The sequence below is a fragment of the Ambystoma mexicanum genome, chromosome 13, assembly GCF_040938575.1.
Source record: "Ambystoma mexicanum isolate Mex_15411 chromosome 13, UKY_AmexF1_1, whole genome shotgun sequence".
In the NCBI taxonomy this organism is placed as follows: Eukaryota; Metazoa; Chordata; class Amphibia; order Caudata; family Ambystomatidae; genus Ambystoma; species Ambystoma mexicanum.
In genome coordinates, this window is record NC_090938.1 from 176,591,754 (window position 1) to 176,613,294 (window position 21,541).

The 21,541-nt window shown below is 45.2% G+C and overlaps 1 protein-coding gene across 3 annotated transcripts in view; it reads left to right on the forward strand.

Moving 5' to 3' along the window:
• Positions 1–21,541, forward strand: part of RAB44 (RAB44, member RAS oncogene family) — a 353,899-nt gene that overhangs the window by 276,599 nt on the left and 55,759 nt on the right. For all 3 annotated transcript variants that reach the window (XM_069633561.1, XM_069633560.1, XM_069633562.1), the window contains exon 14: positions 6,238–6,339. In XM_069633561.1, the coding sequence (XP_069489662.1) occupies positions 6,238–6,339 (102 nt within the window). The remainder of the gene's footprint in view (positions 1–6,237; positions 6,340–21,541) is intronic.

Consider the following 21,541-nt stretch of genomic DNA (forward strand, 5'->3'; position numbering starts at 1 on the left):
CACAAACCAATCCACCACTCGAACCAACTAAAGTGGCCTGCAGTTTAAAAGACCACAACCCCACTAGAAACCTGGTCCGACAAAGCAAAAAAACTGAAACTCACACTACCAATGAGAAGAAAAAAAAAAGTGAAAGAACCAACTAAAATTGCAACAATATTCAACTTCACCAAACCGGGGCTGACTCTACAACCCAAACAAGGTGCGCCTTCAGCAGAGACCACGACTACGTACAACAACGAACTACAGCAGACGGACCACACAATAATTGAGTTGGATAAATCGCAGACACCTACCTCAGATTCGATGTTGAACTCATCTCTAATAAACTTAACAGTCCACTCTGATCAGGAGGAAGCCACTACATCGCCCCCAACTCCGCCCCAAACTCCAACTCCAATGTCAAATACACCTCCTCCACCTCGTTCTTCAACTGAACCTATAAAATCATCACTGACTGTGTCGAAACTAGCTACATCGATCACAGAAAACTCATTGGAGGAACCCCTGATCAGCGAGGTCTGCGACAAAAAACAAACTACATGTGCAGACAAGCAAAATTTACGGAGAAACAACCCTTGTACAAACATTAAGGAACGACCCGAAAATTGACAAATGTTATCCAGAAAGATCAAAATCGACTGAACGTTCCATCGTCACATGATCATAGATCAAGTCACAATCGTATTTTCAAAATGGAACAACAAACAGTAGGCAAAAACTTTCTAGTTCTAAACAGAAAAGCAGTTCTAAACATCTTTGCTAAAGTACCCAGTCTGACTTCTCTGTCTACTACCGACTTTGTCTTAATCGAGCCCTACCATAGGGAGAAAAAAGCCAAAGCATATCTTCATGTCAAGAACCTGTCACGACATGAGCCAATCGCAGATGTATATGCATCATTGAAACAATTGGGCTTTGGCCTTTCAGAAATACAACCTTCTTCGGCTACACTGACAAAGCCAGCCACACTAAACAATATAGAAGTGTTAACCGAACACCAAAAGCAAAAATTATCAGTTCAATACAAAAACAAAAGACGTGACAACCACACAGAAATGGACGAGCGACACCATGAGAGGCCACATTACACTTCATATGCACGCAAGGAAAGAACTTACTATCCCAGATCAGAAGAAGGTAGTAGCTGGAAAAAAAGGCGTCCTACATCAAATAGAAACCATCCAGACGATACTTCTTCAATACGCAGTGAATTTCAGGACCAAACTCTGAGACATCCTTCGGTGGGACCTTGGAGCTGATTGAAAAAAGTTCTGAAACCTAACCCCCAAAATTAGCAGCAAAGCGACAAGCACTTTCAACAAGCAGACCACGCACTCCAATCATCCACCAACACCGCTCTCCAAGCTAACAAAATGTGCTCCTGGAACACGAGGGGAAACGACCATCTGCTCTGCCCTGAAACTCAAGACCTAGCTCATTTTGACATAATATGTCTCCAAGAGACTTGGTTGAGAGATAAACCGGTGCTCGACGGCTACGATACTGAAATATCCCCAGCGGTGAAGGGCATCTTACGTAGACCATCGTCAGGCCTCTTAACGGCAATCCATATTGGCTCTGGAATCTCCATGAAAACAAAGGTTGCAGAAACCTATGGTATCCTGGCTCTCCAGATGGATTGGACTCACCCAAAAGAAACCGCAAAGGGCAACTAGAAGCTAAACCTCGTCATCATCAACATCTACTTGAACCTTCAAAGAATTAGCAATAATGAATTCTGCGATACAATGACGAACTTACTAGACAAATTTACAACAGAACTCTGCACTGACAATATTATAATCGGTGGCGATTTCAAAGCCAAGTGCCACTTATCTGTTCGTCCCACACCGACCACAGCAGCTGACGTAAGAGGAAACCTACTGTCAAACTTGATGGACGTCAGAAATGTCCACAACGTTGCAACTGTGCGAGGCCAACTCCCTACTTTCCCTACCTGGGAGCGTGCCCACGCCTCAGCAACGTTGGATTACATCTTTATTTCCCACGCCCTACTATCATACGTGAAGTCCCTTGAGGTATAGAAAGCAAAAGAAAGTGACCACAACTTATTAGATATGGTATTCGAATCCACCAACGTTCAAAAACCAACGTATACAGCTACCATTGAACTGGCAACAAACCAAACGCGATTTCATTTAACAGCAATGAATATAAAAGCACTAACAGAGACTTACGAGAAGGATTTGAGAAATACCAGCAACAGACCTGTAAGACCAAATTACCTCCCTCTCCTCTTACCACTCAGAGCAAAACAAAAGAACCCCAGCACCCTACGGAAAACTGGGCTACACAAATACGATGAATTATTAGTCCAGAAAAGAAGAGAGCTGAGAAAGCTAAGGCGAAAATGCAAACTCAACAACGGCGACAACTACAAGCACGCGCTGAGTGCTGCTTCAAGAGTTTACAGACCATGGTTAAGACATCGGAAGGCAGCAACCTACCAAAAAGAGGCGGGACAGATGCTGAAAACCTTAAATTCAAAGAGTGCAAGAGAAGTTTGGGCTTTAATAAAAAATAAAGATCAGGATACTGATAACCAACTTATAAATTCCATACCTGAATCAACTTGGATATCTTTTTTCTCCACCCAATTTGCCCCAATTCCCTTTTCACCAAATACTGCCACATTCTCCAAGGTAACAACATGGATAAACTTAGCAGACCCGGAACATGTGCTCTCAGCAAACTTAAAACGGAAATCTTCAAGGGCGCCTGGACCAGATGGTCTTACCAACATAGACCTGAAGCAGCACTCAGTTGAATGGGCCTGCCTGGTAACGAAAATCTTCGAACAATGTAAAATCACCAAACAAATTCCCTCAACATGGACCAAGGCGGTGATTGTTCCAATCTTCAAAAAAAGAAAACAGAGACAACCCCGCCAACTACCGTACAATAGCCCTGCTAGACATCATGGGCAAAATTTTCGCAACCCTACTTCTTTACAAATTTCAAAAATGGGCAAGAACATCACCATCAATAGATCACCTACAGACGGGTTTCCTAAAAAACGCTAGCACCATCATTAATATCATGATCTTGAATATCATCAAAGAAAACATAAAAAACGGTGCGCCGAAAGTCTTTTTAGCATTTATCGATCTATCGCAAGCTTTCGACAAAATGAGTCGGTAAAGACTATGGTCTAAATTGACGAACTGGAATTGCCCACCGGAAATCTTAGAGCCAATCATTGCCTTACATACAGACACGACCATTCGAGTTTGTTTAAACCGTCAAGGCATGCTGTCTGATCAGTTCAAATCTGAACAAGGAGTCAAGCAAGGATGTCCCTTAGCTCCAGCCCTCTTCATCGCTTTCTTGGGGGACTTCCAGTACACTCAACCACTGATCAGAGCATTCCCTCCTAAAGTAGGAAACACTCCAGTACCAAGATTGCTTTACACGGATGACGTGATTCTTATGGATCAAACACAATAGGTCAACTGACTAAGCTGGCCAAATATATAACGGCAAATGACCTGGACAAAACATTGTGAAATCCAAAGTCCTGATCCTGGACAACAAACGCAGCAAAGGTAGAGGGAACGACACCTGGTCTTTGAACAACACAAAGATTGAAACTGTGACAAACATAAAATACTTGGGCATAATGATCGACAAATCCAGATCCGAGAAATCTATGTACCAAGCTCTCTGGAGCAAAGTAAAAAACCTGACCACCCAAACAAGGTTAGTCGATTGTAAATATGGAAAATTCTCCCTCTTACCAGCGATCCAGTTCTACAAACAAAAGGTGGTCCCCACGCTAACCTATGGAATGGATGTGGCTCTAGGCATACATGAATCAATATGGCCCAAACTTGAGGGCTCCCTCTGGAAAGCGGTCCTCGTCCTCTACGTCAATACCAGCCATTAGACGTGAACTTGGCTTGCTCTCTCTGGCGGCATCCGTAGAACAGGGGCAAATGAGAACCCTGAGAAAAATCCTAATGTTGGAAAATCTTCCTATCTACAAAATGATTCAGGAGGAACTCCGCCTTGGGCGCTGCAAAGCCCTGAACTGTTGGGAGCAGAAACTCACGCTGAAACTTAAAGACCTTGCTTGCACCCAAGAGGACTTAACACGAAATCCGGAAAAAATCAAAACGAAACTTGCACAAGAAGACCGGATCCAAACGTGCCATATAGCAACAGCAAAAAAACTTCTAGGTCATTTGCCATCAACCAATAACAAGTTGAAGCAGCCGTTAAATTACTGCATCAAATTCCCAAAAAAGAATTTCCAGAAACTCTTTATGAGAATAAGACTTAACCTCATTCCAACTCAAGAAATTCTGGCAATATGCTCCCAAATAACCTCGCAATCTTGTAGACTATGTTCAAACATCGAAATGGTCGAAACGACAAGGCATTTGCTTCTGAACTGCCCCAAAACAAACTACTTGCGCGAAGCATTTTTATTACCCCTACTCAACGACTCGGCACTGAGAGAAGAACACATATGGTGGTGCCGTCTGGAAGCAGGCGAAAAGACTAAATGGACATTAGCCACAGTCAAGATGCTTGACGCAGCCCTAAAAAAGGCCACAGAGACCGAACATCTATCTGTCTAAACCTGAACTCCTGCGTCGTCTTATTCGCCTTCGACATATACACTTATCAGATACTGTTTCTTGTAAAAATCAATTTTTTTGGTTAGAATCAAGTAAATAATTTTTTTTTTTAAAGATAGAAGGCGTCTCTCTCCAGAAAGAACATGGCATGATAACCTGTTCTGTATTTTTTTCCCACTTTGAGAGTCCGCTGCCATCACGTTTTGCTCACTGTACTTTTCACAAAGGAGGAATATCTATTGGCATATCAGTCTTTGTCCCGCACACAAGGACAGCCCAGCACCGAAATGCCAGGCAAACCTCCTAGAGTACCAACAGCAACCCCAGACACTTGTGTCAGTATTCAAAACTGCTTTGTGTGAGTATTGCGTAGGTACATGTGAAAGAAATAAAATAAAAAAGTAACCCTTAATATTTCAAAAAAAGTACCAGCTATTGAAATAAAGGAGTCATATTACAGCAGCAGAAATGAAATAAAAATGTCTGAGTACAAAAAGAACTGAATCAACTAAACATAAATGAATATTTCTAGAAGGAATACAGTGAAAACATTTTTTTAATACGTTCAAAATAAAAAAAAACGATTTAGAAAGATTGCAGTCTTACTAAACTAATCATAGATGCCCCTTGCTGCACATGAGTGCGCGCAGGGGCTGACAGGCGTGGCCGGGCTGGAAGACGGAAGTTGCGGGCATGTAAGGTAAGTGTTTGTGTGTCTGTGTGGCGACTGAGGAGGAATGTATGTAGCGTGGAAGAGAGGGGGCAGGGGAGCAAAGGGTTATGGGGAGCAGGTAAGTGTAATTGTGTGTGTGAGAGAGTGTATAAGTGTCATGTCTTTGGGGAGTGGGGTTGAAGGGGACTGTTTTCTACGGGGAATGGAGGAGAGTGCAGAGGGAAAGGAGGTGCAATCCCTGCCGATTTAAGGCAATCCCCACCAGCGCGGGAAAGTGTGGGCTGGCGCGGGTTGTGGATCATCTGGCAGGAGAGATTATGGGGTGAATGCCCCAGCCTCTCGAAATCATCATAATCCCGCATTCTGAAGGCTGCACAAAAAAATTGTCTGAAATTTTCTTTTTTTACGTGCGGCCATCAAATTATGGAATGGTCACATGGAACCCTTTTAGAAGGATTATCTTCAAATGAGCCATGTACAATTACATTTATTTGACTGCAACCACTCAGTCATATTTAAAGTGTTGCTTTTTTATGTTCATTGTTTGTATGGAGTAGAACATGGCACTATTGGCAAAGACTGGGATGGCACCAGAAACTCGGGCAGGAATCAGGATTACAGAGCAGCCCCGTTTATGACCTCATAGCACTGCCCCCTATGAGCCATGCTCAAGCATGGGTCATTGTTGAGAACTGGAGAACTTGCCAAGACCGAGGGTTACTATGAAGTGGAGGTAAGGAGGCTTCTGCAGGAGCCCTTGGGCTGGTAAGCTAGGGCTGAGGGTTCTAATACACCTGTGATGTGGCCATGAATTACCAAGTGGCTACCCCTTGAGGCTTTGATTAAACAGATTTAGCGGTCAGTACCCTGATATGAATAATGGCTAGTCCTTCTTGAGGGGCAATGGCATTTACCGTAATGATTATGACTAACTGTTTGCACATGGTTGTTTTGCAGGAAGCTACCGGAGACAGTGCTGTGATCCTCCTCCTTGGCAATAAGATAGACTGCGCATCTGACAGGCAAGTCTCTACGAAGGAAGGCCAGCAACTGGCAGAGGTAAGGGCTGTTAAACCAACACTGACCACTACCATTTTGCATTTTCGCCTGTAGATAAAAAAATGTTTAAAACGACACGTTAAAGCATTTATATTTACGAATTTGCAGTGGTACCAGAAGACAGGAAAGGTACTAAACCCATAATCCTGGGAAAGAACATCGGTAGAAGGGAGAGAAATCGCAGGTTAGATGTCCCTTCTCAAATCCACGAGAAGTATCTCTGTTTCTCTCGTCATCTCTAATTTGGTAGATTGGAAGCAACCTTCAATGGGAGAAAAGTAGGTTAACTTCACTAAGGAGGCTATTGGTAAACATGAGGAACACGGGTTGTTAGTCCTATCTCATGAAACATGCCCCCTAAGGGCAATAGTGATAAACAGGAGGGACACGGGTCGATAGTCCTATCACAACGAACAGGTCTCCTAAGCGGACTATTGGTAAACACGAGGGACTCAGGTTGTGCATCCTATCTCAAAGAACATGCCTCCTAACAGTACAAAAGATAGTGCAAGCCCCTCTATTGACAACGAACATGGGTCAAATACCCTACTTTATGGAATTTCTTCCACTCAGGAGTATCTACAACCACATTTTAGTTCACTGCACTCTTCAGAGAGGAGAATGATCCATTTGCAATTTAGTCTTTGGCCCACCCACAAGGGCAGTCCAGCACCAAAATGCTAGGCACATCTCCTCTGAACTCTTGTACTCTTGTACCATCAGCAACCCCTAGTTGGGCCTTATCAGTGAGGTGAAGCTGAGGCTCTCTAAGACACAGTGGGGCTTCATTACGACCCGGGCGGTAAGTTACCGCCTGGGCCGTGACTTTACCACCATGGCGTAAACTATGTTTACGCCATGGTGGTTGGCGGACTTACCGCCCCATTCCGACCTTGGCGGGGCGGTAAGTCCCCAATCCCCATTTACCCTTCCCCATTCCCATTTTTGCCCCATAGGGCATAATGGGAGTGGGGAAGGCGTTAATTACGCCACCGTAAATTACAGTGGCGTAATTAACTCCATGGTCCCTTAGCGCCATGGATTTTAACACCTGCTAAAAGCAGGTGTTAAAAGCGCCATGGCGCTAAGGGACCTCGTACTCAGGCGGTAAGGGTCGGCGCTGTTAACGCTGCCGTAAACCCCTTACCGCCTGGGTCGTAATGAGGCCCAGTGAGCGGAACACATCCCCTAAGAGGAATAGTGGTAAACATTAGGAACACAGGTTGATGGTCCTAGCTCAATGAACATATCTACTAAGGGACCTATTGGTAAACCTGAGGACGTGGGTTGTTAGTACCAGCTCAATAAACATGTCTTGTTCAGGGAATACTGGTAAACATGATGATGCGGGTTGCTCATCCAACCTCCTTCAATATGTCTCCTAAGTGGACTATTGATAGATATGAGCGACACAGGTTTTTAGTCCTAACTTGTTCAACCTGTCGCCTAAGGCTACCGTTGATACACAAGGGACACAGGGTACTAGTACAAGCTCATTGAACTTGTCTCCTAATACTGTTTATCCTTCTTGGTTTCGTACGAACATTACCATTTTACGTTTTGGCCGAGCAGGGGGGGTGAACCTCCGTATAGGAAATTAATATTTATAGGACAGAGGATTTGAGATAAGCGTGAAAGTTGGTTTTGGATCCATTTACAGGTTAGAGGATGGCTGCAGGTTTGGTGCGTTACTTTTATTAATAAGAGCCTTACGCGGAAGATTTGGAAAATGGATTTCATGACCATTCCATAAAGTGTTTGGCACATTGGTCTCGCATTATCGGCAAATCCTTCATGTCAATACTTCTCTTCTTTCTTCTCGACCTATCAGGTCCTTTCCCATATCTCTGGTGTTGAAATGGATGTGCAGAGCAACAGGGAAAGGATTGGATTGTCACTCTGAGATGAAGGTATAAGGATCATTGTCTTCCACTTATCAGCATAGATAGGTTTAATTCTTCTCCTTGACTGAATGTTCTGTGTCCTTAGGCAGTGCAATGAACTTGAGCCAGGAACAGGTTATTTTTAGCTTCATTATAAAGCTCAAGAAACCTGGTAGGTTGCCTAACCCACAGCCTATAATGATAGTACTTCTTAGCACTCTGTCCTCCTTTGGCTTCAAAGGCCCTGTCTTCTCCTGGCTCTCCTCTTACCTCTCCAACCGATCCTTCACTGTCTCCTGGGGTGGCCGTCGCTCCGACAGCCTCCCCCTGAACTACGGAGTCCCGTTCTTTTCTCTCTCTATACCTCCCTTCTCTCCCCAGTCATCTCTTCTTTCAGCATCTCTCACCACTTCTACACCGACAACACCCAACTCTTTCTCTCCTTCTCTTCCTTCACATCTGACCTCCACCACACTCTTTCTTCCTGCCTCACGGCCACAAAAAAGTGGATGTCTTCCCATTTTCTTTCCCTCAACACTGACAAGACGGAAGTGCTTTTCTTCCCTCCTAACACTCTCTCCCCATCTCCCCCTCCTTTCATCCACTTTCCCCCTTCCAATCTCCCCATCTCGTACCATGCCCGCAATCCTGGCCTCCATCTCGACTCCTCTCTTTCCTTTTCCAACCATATCTCCCTAACCTCTCGCACCTGTCGGCACCACCTGTTCAACATCCGCAAGATCCGCTCCTCCCTCACCTTCCACGCTTCTAAACTCCTAATTTCCTCCCTTATTTTCTCCCACCTTTTCTACTGCTCCTCTCTTCTCTTTGGACTCCCTGTCTCCCACCTGACTCCCCTAAAATCCATCTACCACTCCTCTATCCGTAATCTATGGGCCTCATTACAAATCAGGCGGTCCGGAAATAATGGTGGCGGTAAACTCGCCGCCACCGTTGTTTCCGGATCGCCTGATCCCGACTCCTGCAGGCGGGAGGTGATGGTCCCGCCAGGTTTGACCTGGCGGGTTTAACACCGCCCGCCTGCAGGCGGACGAGGAAACACCGGCAGCATCACGAGATGCTGCCGGTGTTTCCATGATCCCCTTTCCAATTGAGTCCCATAGGACTCAATGGGAATGGGGATTAACACCATTCCGCCTCTGTTATTCCCGGGAAACCGGGGTTGTAAGGCGGTTTTACCGCCTCGGTTACCGCCGGACTCTTAATGAGGCCCTATGTCTTCTCGACCCTTGTGACTCTATTTCTACCTCGCTCTCTCAACTCGGCTGGCTTCCCTTCCTCTCACAACTGAAATTTCAATTCCTCTGTCTTGTCTACAAATCTCTCCATGATCTCGCTCCCTCCTCTCATTTTACTATCCCTCCGGCTCTCTCCGATCCGCCGATCTCTACCTTCTCACTATACCCCCTGCCCCTTGTGCCGCCTCACGCTTTCGCTCCTTCCAACTCTTGGCCCCCCTCCACTGGAACTCCCTACCTCTCTCTATACGCTCCTCCCCCACCTACACATCCTTCCGCTCCTCCTTGAAAGCCCTTCTCCTCCACTCCCCCCCTACTCTCCTCACCTACCTCTCTCCCCCTCAAACCCCTGCACCCCCTCCCCTCACCTCCCTCCTTCCCCCTCCTCCCGCAGACCTTTTAGTGGACACTGCTACCAAGAGGCGTAGGAGGCCACCTAGGGTACTCCCCCCCTCCTGCCCTCTCCTTCCCCCCTTTCTCCCACTACCGCTGACCTCAAATCTGACATTTATACCTCTTAACATTCTTCCTCTCCCCTCCCCTCCCACCTTCTTCCCCTCCCTTTGAGCAAATTGTTCCAAATACTGTACTTCTGGTTTGTTTCATTTTGTAAATATGCTTCTTTCAATTCTGTATCTTGTTGTTACTCTGTAAAGCGCTTTGGCATAAAGCGCTATATAAATTCAATAAACATAAACATAAACATAGTTTCAGAAGAGGTCTTCTTAGGTATCTAAGAATATTCCTTGCATTTTATTTGCCAAATGGCAATTTTTGGCAATTATGTTTGCTGGTTTTACCACTTGTTTACCACAAAAAGCAGAGGGAGAGCCCTCACAACACCATCTCTTCCACCTCCCAGCCCCCTTCAATATACCTTACTCAAAACATACCATTTATATTTTTGTGGTTAAAAAATGTGCTGAAGTGGGATATACCCATCTTGGGTGTGGTTCGGTTCTATGCCTTGGCTGTTTTGAGTGAGTTGCTTAACTTCCCACCAACAAAAAATTAGGTACAGCAGGAGGCTGAAAGGATATCCAGTTGACAGGTGAAGGGGGGTATCATCCATAAGAGTGGATTGTTCTACTTTTTGGCCCCCTCCTTTGTCATCTGTGATTTCGATGGGCTCAGTTTATGGGGAATGGATGAATCCTGGATTCCATAAGAAATTGTGTGTGCCATGCAACAGTTCTCTTTTCCAGCCCTCCAACAATGCTTAATGATCTCTGTAGTTCTTGGAATGTTCTTATCTGGAACTTGCCACAGTCTTCCCTTCCTCCTTAATACCCCCACAATGGCATTCTGCAATTTGTTTCCTTTCCTTAGAGTGTGTTCTCTTGTTTTTTACATGATAGATTTGAGTCTTGGGCTTTCATCCCCGAGAAGAGCTATCCTTTCATTTTGAAATAGGATAATAGCTCTCATCACCACGGGGGGTTCAACAGGCCCCACTCTTCTCCCATCGGTTTGTCTATATAAATGATACACTGGCGAGGAGAGTGTGTGGGCCTGGCGCTCCTTTTTGATATAGGGGAAATTCTTTCTATAGTGTCATGCCTTTCGTGAGTCTCCTTGTCAGGTGCTATGATAGATAATTGGAACAATGCACAATAATTTCCCAATTCTGAGGCTGGGACTGAGTCTGCTATGTTTCCTATGCCCTTTACATTCCCCTGATGTTTCAATAAGAAATCTTTTTTTTTTAACCTTTATTAGGCATGACAACACACAGAAAAAAACACAGAAACAGAGATGTGCACAGAATGACATCAGTTTGCAATTTACAGCACAGAGGCTTTACAGAACAATGCGAGATTATCGTACAGATCACAGGGGTCGGTTGGTATGGGATGTGTTGCGACCAAGGCTAGTAGAACACATATCATACAGAGAAGGCAATGAGGGGAATGGGAAGAGTGGGAAGACTCTGAATATGAGTTGGAGGCCATGACAGCCATGTAGTTGCGGAACTGAAGCCAAATGTCCCTCGGTCTCGAATGGGGATGTTGCGTTAGGCCCCAGGCCTCCTCAGTGTCATGAGCCCAGGTGACCGCCCGGAGCCACTGCGCGTACGTGGGCGTTCTGGGACGAAGCCAGCACATTAGTATGCAGCGTACCGCCAGCACCATGCAGAGACCTGCCAGTTTCCTGGAGTCGCGCCCCAACCCGGGGAAATCATGGAAAAGGCAGCGCATAGGAGAAGGGTCAATGGTGTGATCTAGTATGTCGGATAGTGTGGAGCAAATTGCGGTCCAGTATTGCGTCAGATGTGGGCAGTGCCAGATCATATGGGTATAGGAGGCTTGGTGGGCGCCACATCTGGGGCAATTAGGCGAGAGATTGTGAAACCTATGATGCAGTTTAATTGGCGTGTGGTGATATCTGTGCAGCACCTTAAATTGTAGTAATTTAAACCTAGAATTATAGGACACATCCTGGGTACGGGCACACATCCGGGACCAGCGCTCGTCGGTAATCTCGACTCCGAGATCCTCCTCCCATCTAAGTCTTAGTTTAGTGAACGAGGGGGCAGCTCTAGCCTGTACTAGGTTATAAAGTCTCAAAACCTTCCCTCTGAAGGAATCGGAGGAGCAGAGTTCAGCAAATATGGCATCTTCCGAAGCAAAGAGTACTGTAGCCATGCTGACGGCTTACGCCTGAGGGACAGAGGGAGGTCCGACCATTTGAGGAAATTGCCCTGTTCATAGACGTCGCGGAGCGTCAGGAACCCTGTGTCTGACCGGCGGGACACAATGGATAGTGAGATGTATGGAACATCAGGGAACAAATTCCAAAGCGGGAGGCCCCGTGAAATGGGTAAGGCGTAGCGACCATTGGTCATATTTTAGTGAGTGCCAAGGATGTGCTAACCACAGGTTCTGCTGAATCGAGCTCAGATGGGACTGGTTTGAGAATGAGGGACCCAATTGTTCGCTCGCTGACCCTCAATCTCTTAAAACGGACATGAGGAGGGGGATCTGTGGTGTTAAACCAATGGGAGGCAAATTGGGATTGGGCTACCGCCCAGTACCTGAGAAAGTCTGGGGCGCTGAACCCACCCAGTTCCTTGAGGGTGGTAAGTGTAGTCAATTTAAGGCGAACTGCATCCATAAGAAATCTTGACAGTCTTCCAATGCCTCCCCATTCCAGCCCTCCACATACCCCTGATCTCTGTCGTGCTTGACATTTCCTTGTCTGCATCTTGCCACAGTCTTCTCTTCCCCCTTAATCTCCTCTCAAGGGCAATCTGCAATGTGTTGGCTTTGGCATACTCAGAGGCGACACTCATTGTGGGACAAGGCTGAAGTTAAACATACGCTGTAGTGGCGTAGGCTTATCTGTTTGTCACTTGCAGGTTTACCCTTGACTAGTGGGCCACTGGAGGTGGCACATGCTTATTCTCTTGTGCACAGCACCTTACTTCTGCTTTAGCTGGCAGTGCCACACCAAGCCTTATAAGTGGATCAGTCAAACAATGAATCAGAGGAAATGGTGATAATGAGGTTGGCAAGTAAATGGTAGAGGAGAGACATAAAAGGACTCCCTTAGTCACTCCGTGATGCATGTAGGAATAGTCCCCTTTGTGGCACTTATGTAGCTCTGGCGAACACATGGAAAGAGGGGGTATTATATGGAAATCCGGATGCTCTGAATTAACAAATCAAAAAGTCACTGGAGCCAAAGGTGTGGAGTGATCAGACATCAATGGTTGCTCCTTTAGACTCTGCTTGACCAACACCCACTATACGAGTACCTACCTTTTACATTGATATGATATGATAGGTTATTTATAACGCGCTTAATACGCAGAGGTTTCTAAGCGCAGACCCGGGGATCGAACCTGTGCTGCTCTGTGTCGTCTTGCTTCCAAGGCGAGCACGATTGCCACCATTGCCCCATTTATATAGCGCCATTCCTGATACCCTCTCACACCTTGCAACTGCTTGCAGTTGAGTCGCCATCACCCTTCAATATCCCACTATCTCGTTATCCAAGTGGCTGGTGGTGCTTGAGATGGGAATCCGTGTCGTTGTCTGGCATCAGGCAGGAGAGCTTTGCCTTTGCTAGAGTATGTGTTTCTCTCTCTGGTCACCTACAGGCAGAATCTGTGGCCAGGAATGGTGACATTTTGATAGCCCCTTTTAATCTCCCCCACACAGCAGCTCTGATGTCCTCACCCAAAAGCTAGTTTGTTAGGTACTGTTTCTTGACTAAAAATCTAGGTTCCTAGTCCGAGCGTCGTGAGAGGCCAGATCGGGCATAAGATCCAGAAAATGGTATCTCCAATGAAGATAAATGGTTGATAACATAACATAACGTCTCATTGCTCAGCCACAGGTAACTGGACAATACCCATGAAGATCACTAAAATAAATATCATCTGCCTACGAGGGTAGTTCTGGCTGTTCAGCAAATCTGTGGCAAGAACAATGGCCATAGTTGGGGGTGGGAGCAAGGAAGAGTACTGGACAAGTGAGTTGCTGCTTTGTGGTTCCTGCTTTGCTGTGGGAGGTGGGGAGACAGAACGAATAGCAGTGCTTTATTGTTACCAGCTCCCTGTCTCTCTTTTTTCTGGTATTACAATTCACTAACACCATCTAGATCAGGGATCTGCAACCTCCGGCCCGCCAGATGTTTTCAACTGCAGGGCCCATAATCCTTCACCATTGATTATGCTGTTTAGGGATAATGGAAGTTATAGTCCAAAACACCTGGAGGGCCAAATGTTGCAGACCCCTGATCTATGTGTCTTTTTTTATTTGTTTTCTTTGAATGTTTAAGTGTCAGTGATGTAACGTGCAATGATCAATCACGTGTAGGTCTCATACTAGGGTTTACTGTGAGTCAGACCCCAGCGCTCCATTGAGATGTTTGTACACATGTCCAGTTCAGATCCCTGTGTGAAGGGTTTGCAAGTGGAATGCTAGAATAGGAGCCGGAATTTTAGGAGCCTTTAGTGGGAAAGTTGGATGTTCCCAACTAGAGTGTGGACCGGCATTTCAGTAGCTTTTAGTAGCTTCAGTTAGGCATACTGCATGCTAACATTTGGCAAATTTCCCATATTGGTTCCGGAGCAAAGTAAATAATTACAGAGATGTTCCTCCTAGAAAAAGCAGATAACTTTTAAGCCACTCAGGTGCTCCTTATTATTTGTGAATTATTCAGGCCATTTGTAAAGCGAAACTCACCAATCAATGAAGTATGTCTAGTTCAGATAAGTGGTTATACAATGAGAGGAACGATGCCAGATGTGGGGGCAGTGGAATACTAGGAGATACCATTCTAAGAAACAAAAGAACATTAACATGAATAGGTAGATCACAAAGCTCTCTCTCCATGCCTCCCTATGTGCAACTAAAAACACTAATAAAGTTATGTGTAATCAGATGAGAACCAACCCCATTTCCTTTCTCCATTATCTACCAACTTCCTGATCCACTGATATTACTCATACCATTTAAGTAAAATGGTTGACTTCAAGAATTTGGTTAAAACAAAACTGTTATTGATTCTGCTGTCAGACTATCCTTAAGCTCTATGGTATACTAATGGTGTACCTGGTGTGTGGTGTCCAGTCAAATGGTCGACAGACAAATGGTCGACACAATTTGGTCAACAGGTCAAATGGTCAATTTTTTAAAAAAATGTATATATATATATTTTAGGTTTCGTTTAGGGAAAAAAAAGGGGTTTTTAGCAAAAAAACGGCGGTTCGGGGGGACCTGGGGACCCCCCTCCCCAAAAAAAAAAAGTGAAAAAGCAACAAAAAAAAAATTCGACCATTTGACCTGTCGACCTTTTGGTGTCGACCATTTGTCCTGTCGACCATTTATTTTTGACCAAATTACCTAGAACCCTGGTGTATCATAAGGCAAACATTCTCTCTCTCTCTCTCTCTCTCTCTCTCTCTCTCTCTCTCTCTCTCTCTCTCTCTCTCTCTCTCTCTCTCTCTCTCTCTCTCTCTCTCACACACGCACACTCTACGTCTTTGTCTCTCTCTCTGCTCATTTGCTTTCACTGTATTAGAAAGCATGGAAGTGAAATTGGTGTTTGGTTGATTATTCCCTCCTTGCGGCCCATATCAATAAGCACCGTCTTGCTGTTCCCTGCCTGGATATTTGCTCTCTTTCCAAGATATTTACTACTGTGGTGGACTTTCGGCTCCTCTTATAAGTATTCGGGTATGTGGTCGGCCTTCTGAGTCCTGGTTTAATGACGATCTTAAACTTCTTCGTCTTAAATGAAGGCAAGCCGAACGGAAATGGCACTCTTCCTATTCCTCTGGTGATAGGGCTGTATTCTGTGCCATTACCTCTAGTTATCATCTTGCCATTAAAACGGCCAAACAAAGGTTTTTTACTTCTCAAATCGAGAACTCTGTTAATCAGCCCAAAGCATTGTTTAAGGTCGCCCGTTCACTGTCTGCTAAGGCATCTCCTGCTGATTCCATTCCTCCTTCCCAAAAGCTTAGTGATTCGCTTGCTGACTTTTTTGTTTGCAAAATAGCTGATATTCGTGATTATATTTAATCTGTTTGGAACACTAGTACTGTGGTTCCCTACCTGTCAGCTGCTGATGCCCAGGTCTCTGGGCTTCTGCCTGCATCCGGCATTCATTGGGACTCTTTTCTTTCCTTTTCTGCTGGTGTTATTATCTCAGCGGTGTAGAGAATGAAATCTGCTTCGCCTATTGACACCATTCCCCTGAGAAAAGTGAAAGTGATTTTGCCTCTGATTATCTCTAATGTTGCGACTGCTATTAATCACTCCTGTTCTACAGGGACCATCCCTCCTGAGGTTACATTTCCTATGATGATTCCTTTTCCCAAGAAACCTTCTCTTGATCCTCTGGTTCCCGCTAATTTGTGACCAAAATCGCTTCTTTTGTTTATTTATGAAGCTGCTGGAATCACTGGTTGCTCTTTTGCTGGGACAGTTTTGTGAAGATACGTCTCTGTTTGATGCTTTTCAGTTGGGATTTAGACCGGGTCGAGGTACCAAGACTGTTTTGGTCTCGGTGCTGGATGATTTGATGCTGATTTTGGATCAGGGTGGAGTGTTGGAACTGATACTGTTGGATCTTTCTGCCGCTTTTGATACTGTTGACTACTCTATCCTGATCAGCCATCAGTCCACTGCTGGGGCCTCTGGTGCTGTTCTTCCATGGTTTCATTCTTTTCTTTCTGATCGCTCGCAGTTTTTATCCCTGCAGCTATTTCTTTCTGCTGTCTCGGCTCTGGTATACAGGGTTTCTCAGGGCTCTGCTTTTTTACCCACCCTGTTCAATATATACATCCAACCTCTGGTTGCTCTTATCTGTTCCCATGGCTTCAGATGCTACTCTTATGCTGATGATTTTAGTTCTGCTGGACCTTCTCCATCCAATCCAGGCCAGTTAGCTGAGAGAGTGCCTGCAGGCTGTGGGGAGCTGGAGGAGCGAAAATTGTCTTAAATTGAATGGGGACAAGTCTGAGGTCCTGGTTGTTGGTTCTGCTTCTGTTACCTCTTGTTGGACTCTATCTCTGAGGCCTTTCTCCTTTGGCTCTTTTCCTGCTGCTGTCCCGGTTGTAAAGAATCTTGGTGTTACATTTTCTGCCTCTCTTTCTGTGTACTCTCAGATCAGCTCAGTCTGTCAGGCTTATTATTTCCAGCTGAAGATCCTTAGAAAGTTATTGCAGTATATCCCTGATCATCTCTGCTCTCTGGTGGCTGCAGAATTCAGCTGTCTGGTCTTCTACCATTTCTTCTTTCAGGGATCAGATCTCCCCTGTTCTGAGTGCTTTACGTTTGCTGCCAGTGGTCATTTGTGTGCACTTTAAATCTCTGTTTCTTGTACACAGGGCTTTTTATGCAGTATGAGCTGAGTATTTGTAGCTTAAGTTCAGGCCTTATGTTCCTGGATGACTGCTGCGATCTAAGGATCGCTTCCTTATTCTTGTGCCTACATTTTGTATCGTCAGAAAATGCGGCAGTTCATTCTCGGTGAGTGCTGCCAAGCTGTGGAACTCCTTGTCTATTGCGCTTCGTACCTACGGCTGCCCACCTGCAATTTAGAAGGGATGTTTAAACTTTACTCTTCTGATTTCCCTGCTCGATTACGGTGTCTTGTTCAGTATTTTAGCGCCAGGTTGCCTTTGGTGTCAGTTGCGCTGTACTTTGGTACAAAAATTGATAACATAACATAACTGACACACTCTATGTCGTTGTCTCTCTCTTTCTCTCTCTCTCTCTCTCTCTCTCTCTCTCTCTCTCTCTCTCTCTCTCTCTCTCTCTCTCTCTTTCTCTCTTTCTCTTTATCTTTCTGCAGGTATTATTTCCACTGTTTGATGCATGTGTGCCCGAGGGAAAAAAACAAAGATATCTTAAAGGAAGGGGTAGGGGAGCTGTGCTTTCATGGCTAAAGGTAGAATGATAGAAGTAGCAACAGAGGCATCCCCCAACATGGGGACCAGCCTGGTATTTGGAGACATGCATTGTCATCTCATGTGTCCTTCAGGAATGTTGCCATCACATTGAGTGTACATTGTCCATCTGGGCAGAGGTGAAGAAGGCAACCTGGGGATGGATGGACTGCCCCTTTTGGGGTAGGACCAAGCCTGATTTGCCCTTTCTGTAATGGCTTAGCAGACTGAAGAGAAATGGTTTGGGGGTTGCCCAGAGCAATGTCAGAGGTTCAGATTAACTGAAACCCATCCAGCCATCACTCCTTTTGTTTTGCTTAAGTCACCCGAGTGGGACAGGTATGCCTAGACGTGTGTCCTGAGCCTGCTGGGGACAGAGACTCAAGCTACACCCCAATGATGATGCCCAGTGTTAGGCAGAATTACATGCAGTTTCCTTGGGGACCACTACATGCAATTAGGACTACAAGTGTAAGCACAATTTCACCTTTGGTACAAGCCTGTACTACACAGTAAAGTGGTAGCGAGGGCTGAGCAGCCAGACTTGTCTCAAGAGTTTAAGTGAGCAGTAAAACAAGTTACACAAAGGACCAACAAATACAGTGATTCAAATATATACGTACTCAAGGTTTCTTGCTAAAAGAATATACATATATTCACACATTGAATTACAAAACATTACACTAGCACAAGCAGCTCAATATCACACTCTAATAAACCACAGAAATCCAACCGGGAAGTAAATAAACAAGTTTAGCTCCAAAATGAAGTGGGAGCAAAATGGCACTTCAAATACTTATAAAGGGGAGGAAAAGAGAAGGTTATAAGAATAGACAGCTCAAATACATTCCTAGGCAGGGCAAAGGGTTTCAGTAAATACAACCAGCAATACTTTTCAACATGCCTGGGCCAAAGTCAATGGTTCAGAGTCTTTTGTATAGGATAGCACATTTCTGGTATATAACGGTTAAGTGTTTGCCACAGAGATTAAAAGAATTTGGCTAGGTGAAAATTTGCAAATGTTTAGAGAAGGACGAACCTTCGAAGTTGAGGAAAGTTTCACGCACTTTCTCAATGGCCGAAGATATTTCCGGACCGCGTTTGTACAGTACATTGTTTAACGAAGAAAGCTGTAGCTGAGGCAGTTGTTCCTGGCAGTTCCGAGCAGGTCTTGCAGTTGCTAAGCTTCAGTCGTGGGGACAAGACGGAGGACGTTGGGAGGTTCCTGCACTGCCAAAAGCTGTAGCAAGACGTCGCTTTAAGGTGTGAGTGTCTTAAAGACCACAAACTGGTTTCCTTCCCACTGGCTATCCGGTTTTCGAGCAGCACTCTGCTGAAAATTCAACCAGTCAGGGACGGTGTACAGGTGGCTTGCGAGTTGGTTGTTCCCACCAAACTCAAGGGAAGAAGTTAACCTTGAAGGGCTTCTCTGTCGATTGGAGTTTCAGGCAATTCGGACCTGCAGCAGGGCATCACCTGTTGTCCACGAGTTGCGCAGTCCTCTTCCTTCAGCTTGTCTTCGGTTCTTTTGTTCCAGTGGTCGACTCTGCTTTCCATGTCCCAGAGACCTGCTTTTAAAACAGGTTTCCCCCATTAATTCAGCCTGGCTGTCACTCACCCAGCAGGGTGGCTGTCATTGTCGGACAGTCAGCTAGCTAATCACACCAGAGTGCATTCAGGTCTCCTAGGAGACTAAGCACAGGGAGTTTCGGGCACCTTCCTCACATCCTGTCCACCCCAGACACTCTGGAACTAGAGGAGGGCTTCAGCACAGAAGCCCACCAAAGGGCACAAACAAAGGGACCAAACCTGGTTTGGCGTGCAGAGTTAAACAAAAGAAGGACTAAAAGAAATGGCAAAAGCAGTTGACCAGAGTCTGTTTTTTACAGATAGGTCTGGGGCGCCACATTGAAAAACATGGCTGCCCTTGATTTTGAGCTACCGTTGTTAGCGGTTGCGAAACATCATGGTAGTTGATATAAACTACTGCCACCAGCCATTTAAACGAGGAAAAGGTAACATTTTACTGTTACATGAATGTTTTGACTCAGGGGAAGCTAAGCAACCCCTCCACCATTCTATGGGAAGGTAGTGTGTGCTAGGTCAGTAAATGTAAAAAGACTAGTAAATAGACTAGTAAAGCCAATTTAACTTTACAGGCTCTGGGAGACGGTAGTCAGTCCCAGAGAAGGTATTTAAACCTCGGGGAGTCTGAAAGACACCCCTGTGCCGCTGCACTGAAGGTGCTGTGTAACACACAGAAAAAGATTATACCATTGGAGTTGTTTTAAAACTCCATAACCAAAGAACACAAAAGTAAAACACACACAAAATACATGGAAGAGTGGAAAAAAAAAGGCTCACACTCTTACCAGGTAAAAAATTAAATCCCAGAAATCCAGCAAAGTTGCTGGGGGTTTCAAAAGTTAAGAGAAATTAGCACATTCTTGAGAATTCTCCCTAACACCCAATGAGGCCAAAACATGTCTGTGGATGCTTGTGGTCTCATGCAAAAGAGATGCAACCTAGCAGTTCGGGCTGGGATGCCCTTGTTAGGGTAATATCAAGCCTGATTTGCATATGGACTTTCGCCTTTCTGTAATGGCTTGGCAGGCTGAAGAACAATGATTTGGGGCGTTGCCCAGAGCAATGCCAGAGGTTCAGATTAATTCAAAACCTTCCAGCCATCACTCTTTTTATTTTGCTTAAGTCACCCGAGTCCATTCCGACATTCTTAATTCGAGTCTGCAGTAACGATATTCAAAATGCCATTATTGACAGAGGAAAACAGTAAACATGTATTTTAACACTGGCAGTCTTTCAGCCAAAAAACATCAGTCTTACAGAAAAAAATATGTTTCTGCTGCCACAAGGATAACATTTTGAAAAAAACGATCAATTGAATCCATTCTTCAGAGCAATCAGACACCAATTCTGGGTGCAAAGAGTGGCTCTTGGGAGCGATCAGTAGCAGAAGGTAAATTTATTGGATCAAGAAATTCGCTGTGCTGGTGGATGAGGGGGTGAAGGTGTGCTCCCTCCTGTTTGGGGTAGATACTGCCAAAAGATCTGCTGGAAAAACAAGCGCATCACGTATGCCCAGTGAATGGTATATAAACCCGCTCCAATCGGTGCCCGTCCGGGTGCTGAAGAAGAAGCCCAAAATCAGTGGAACAACATGCAGTGTAGGGTCAGGACACATCTGTCCAAACACTCCACAGAAAACTTGCGGATAGGAGAGGGCACAATGAAGCCAGGTATGCTGAGATCCTGGAAGGAGAGGGTAGCCAGGACTTGCAACAAAATCTACATATCCGACAGTAGGATGGCTCACATCGGTGCAGGATCCCAGCCAAGTGTCGTTGAGTACACACACATCATGTGTGCACTTGGCAATATGCTTTGTTGCATATTGGTGCTGCCCCTGTGCACGTGTCTTCATTACTGGACTGTCACAAGTGGAGACACATATCTCCTGACCTATACTAGGTATTCTGAAATGGTTACAGGGCAAACTCATCCAAGATACAAGGGGCTTCTTGTCATGTGCCAACACCCTTGCAGTACTGCAATACACAGACTGTTGTCGCAACCCTGGCTGATGAAAAATATCATATGGTGACCCATTCAGCACTCCTGAGCAACTGAAACTGACA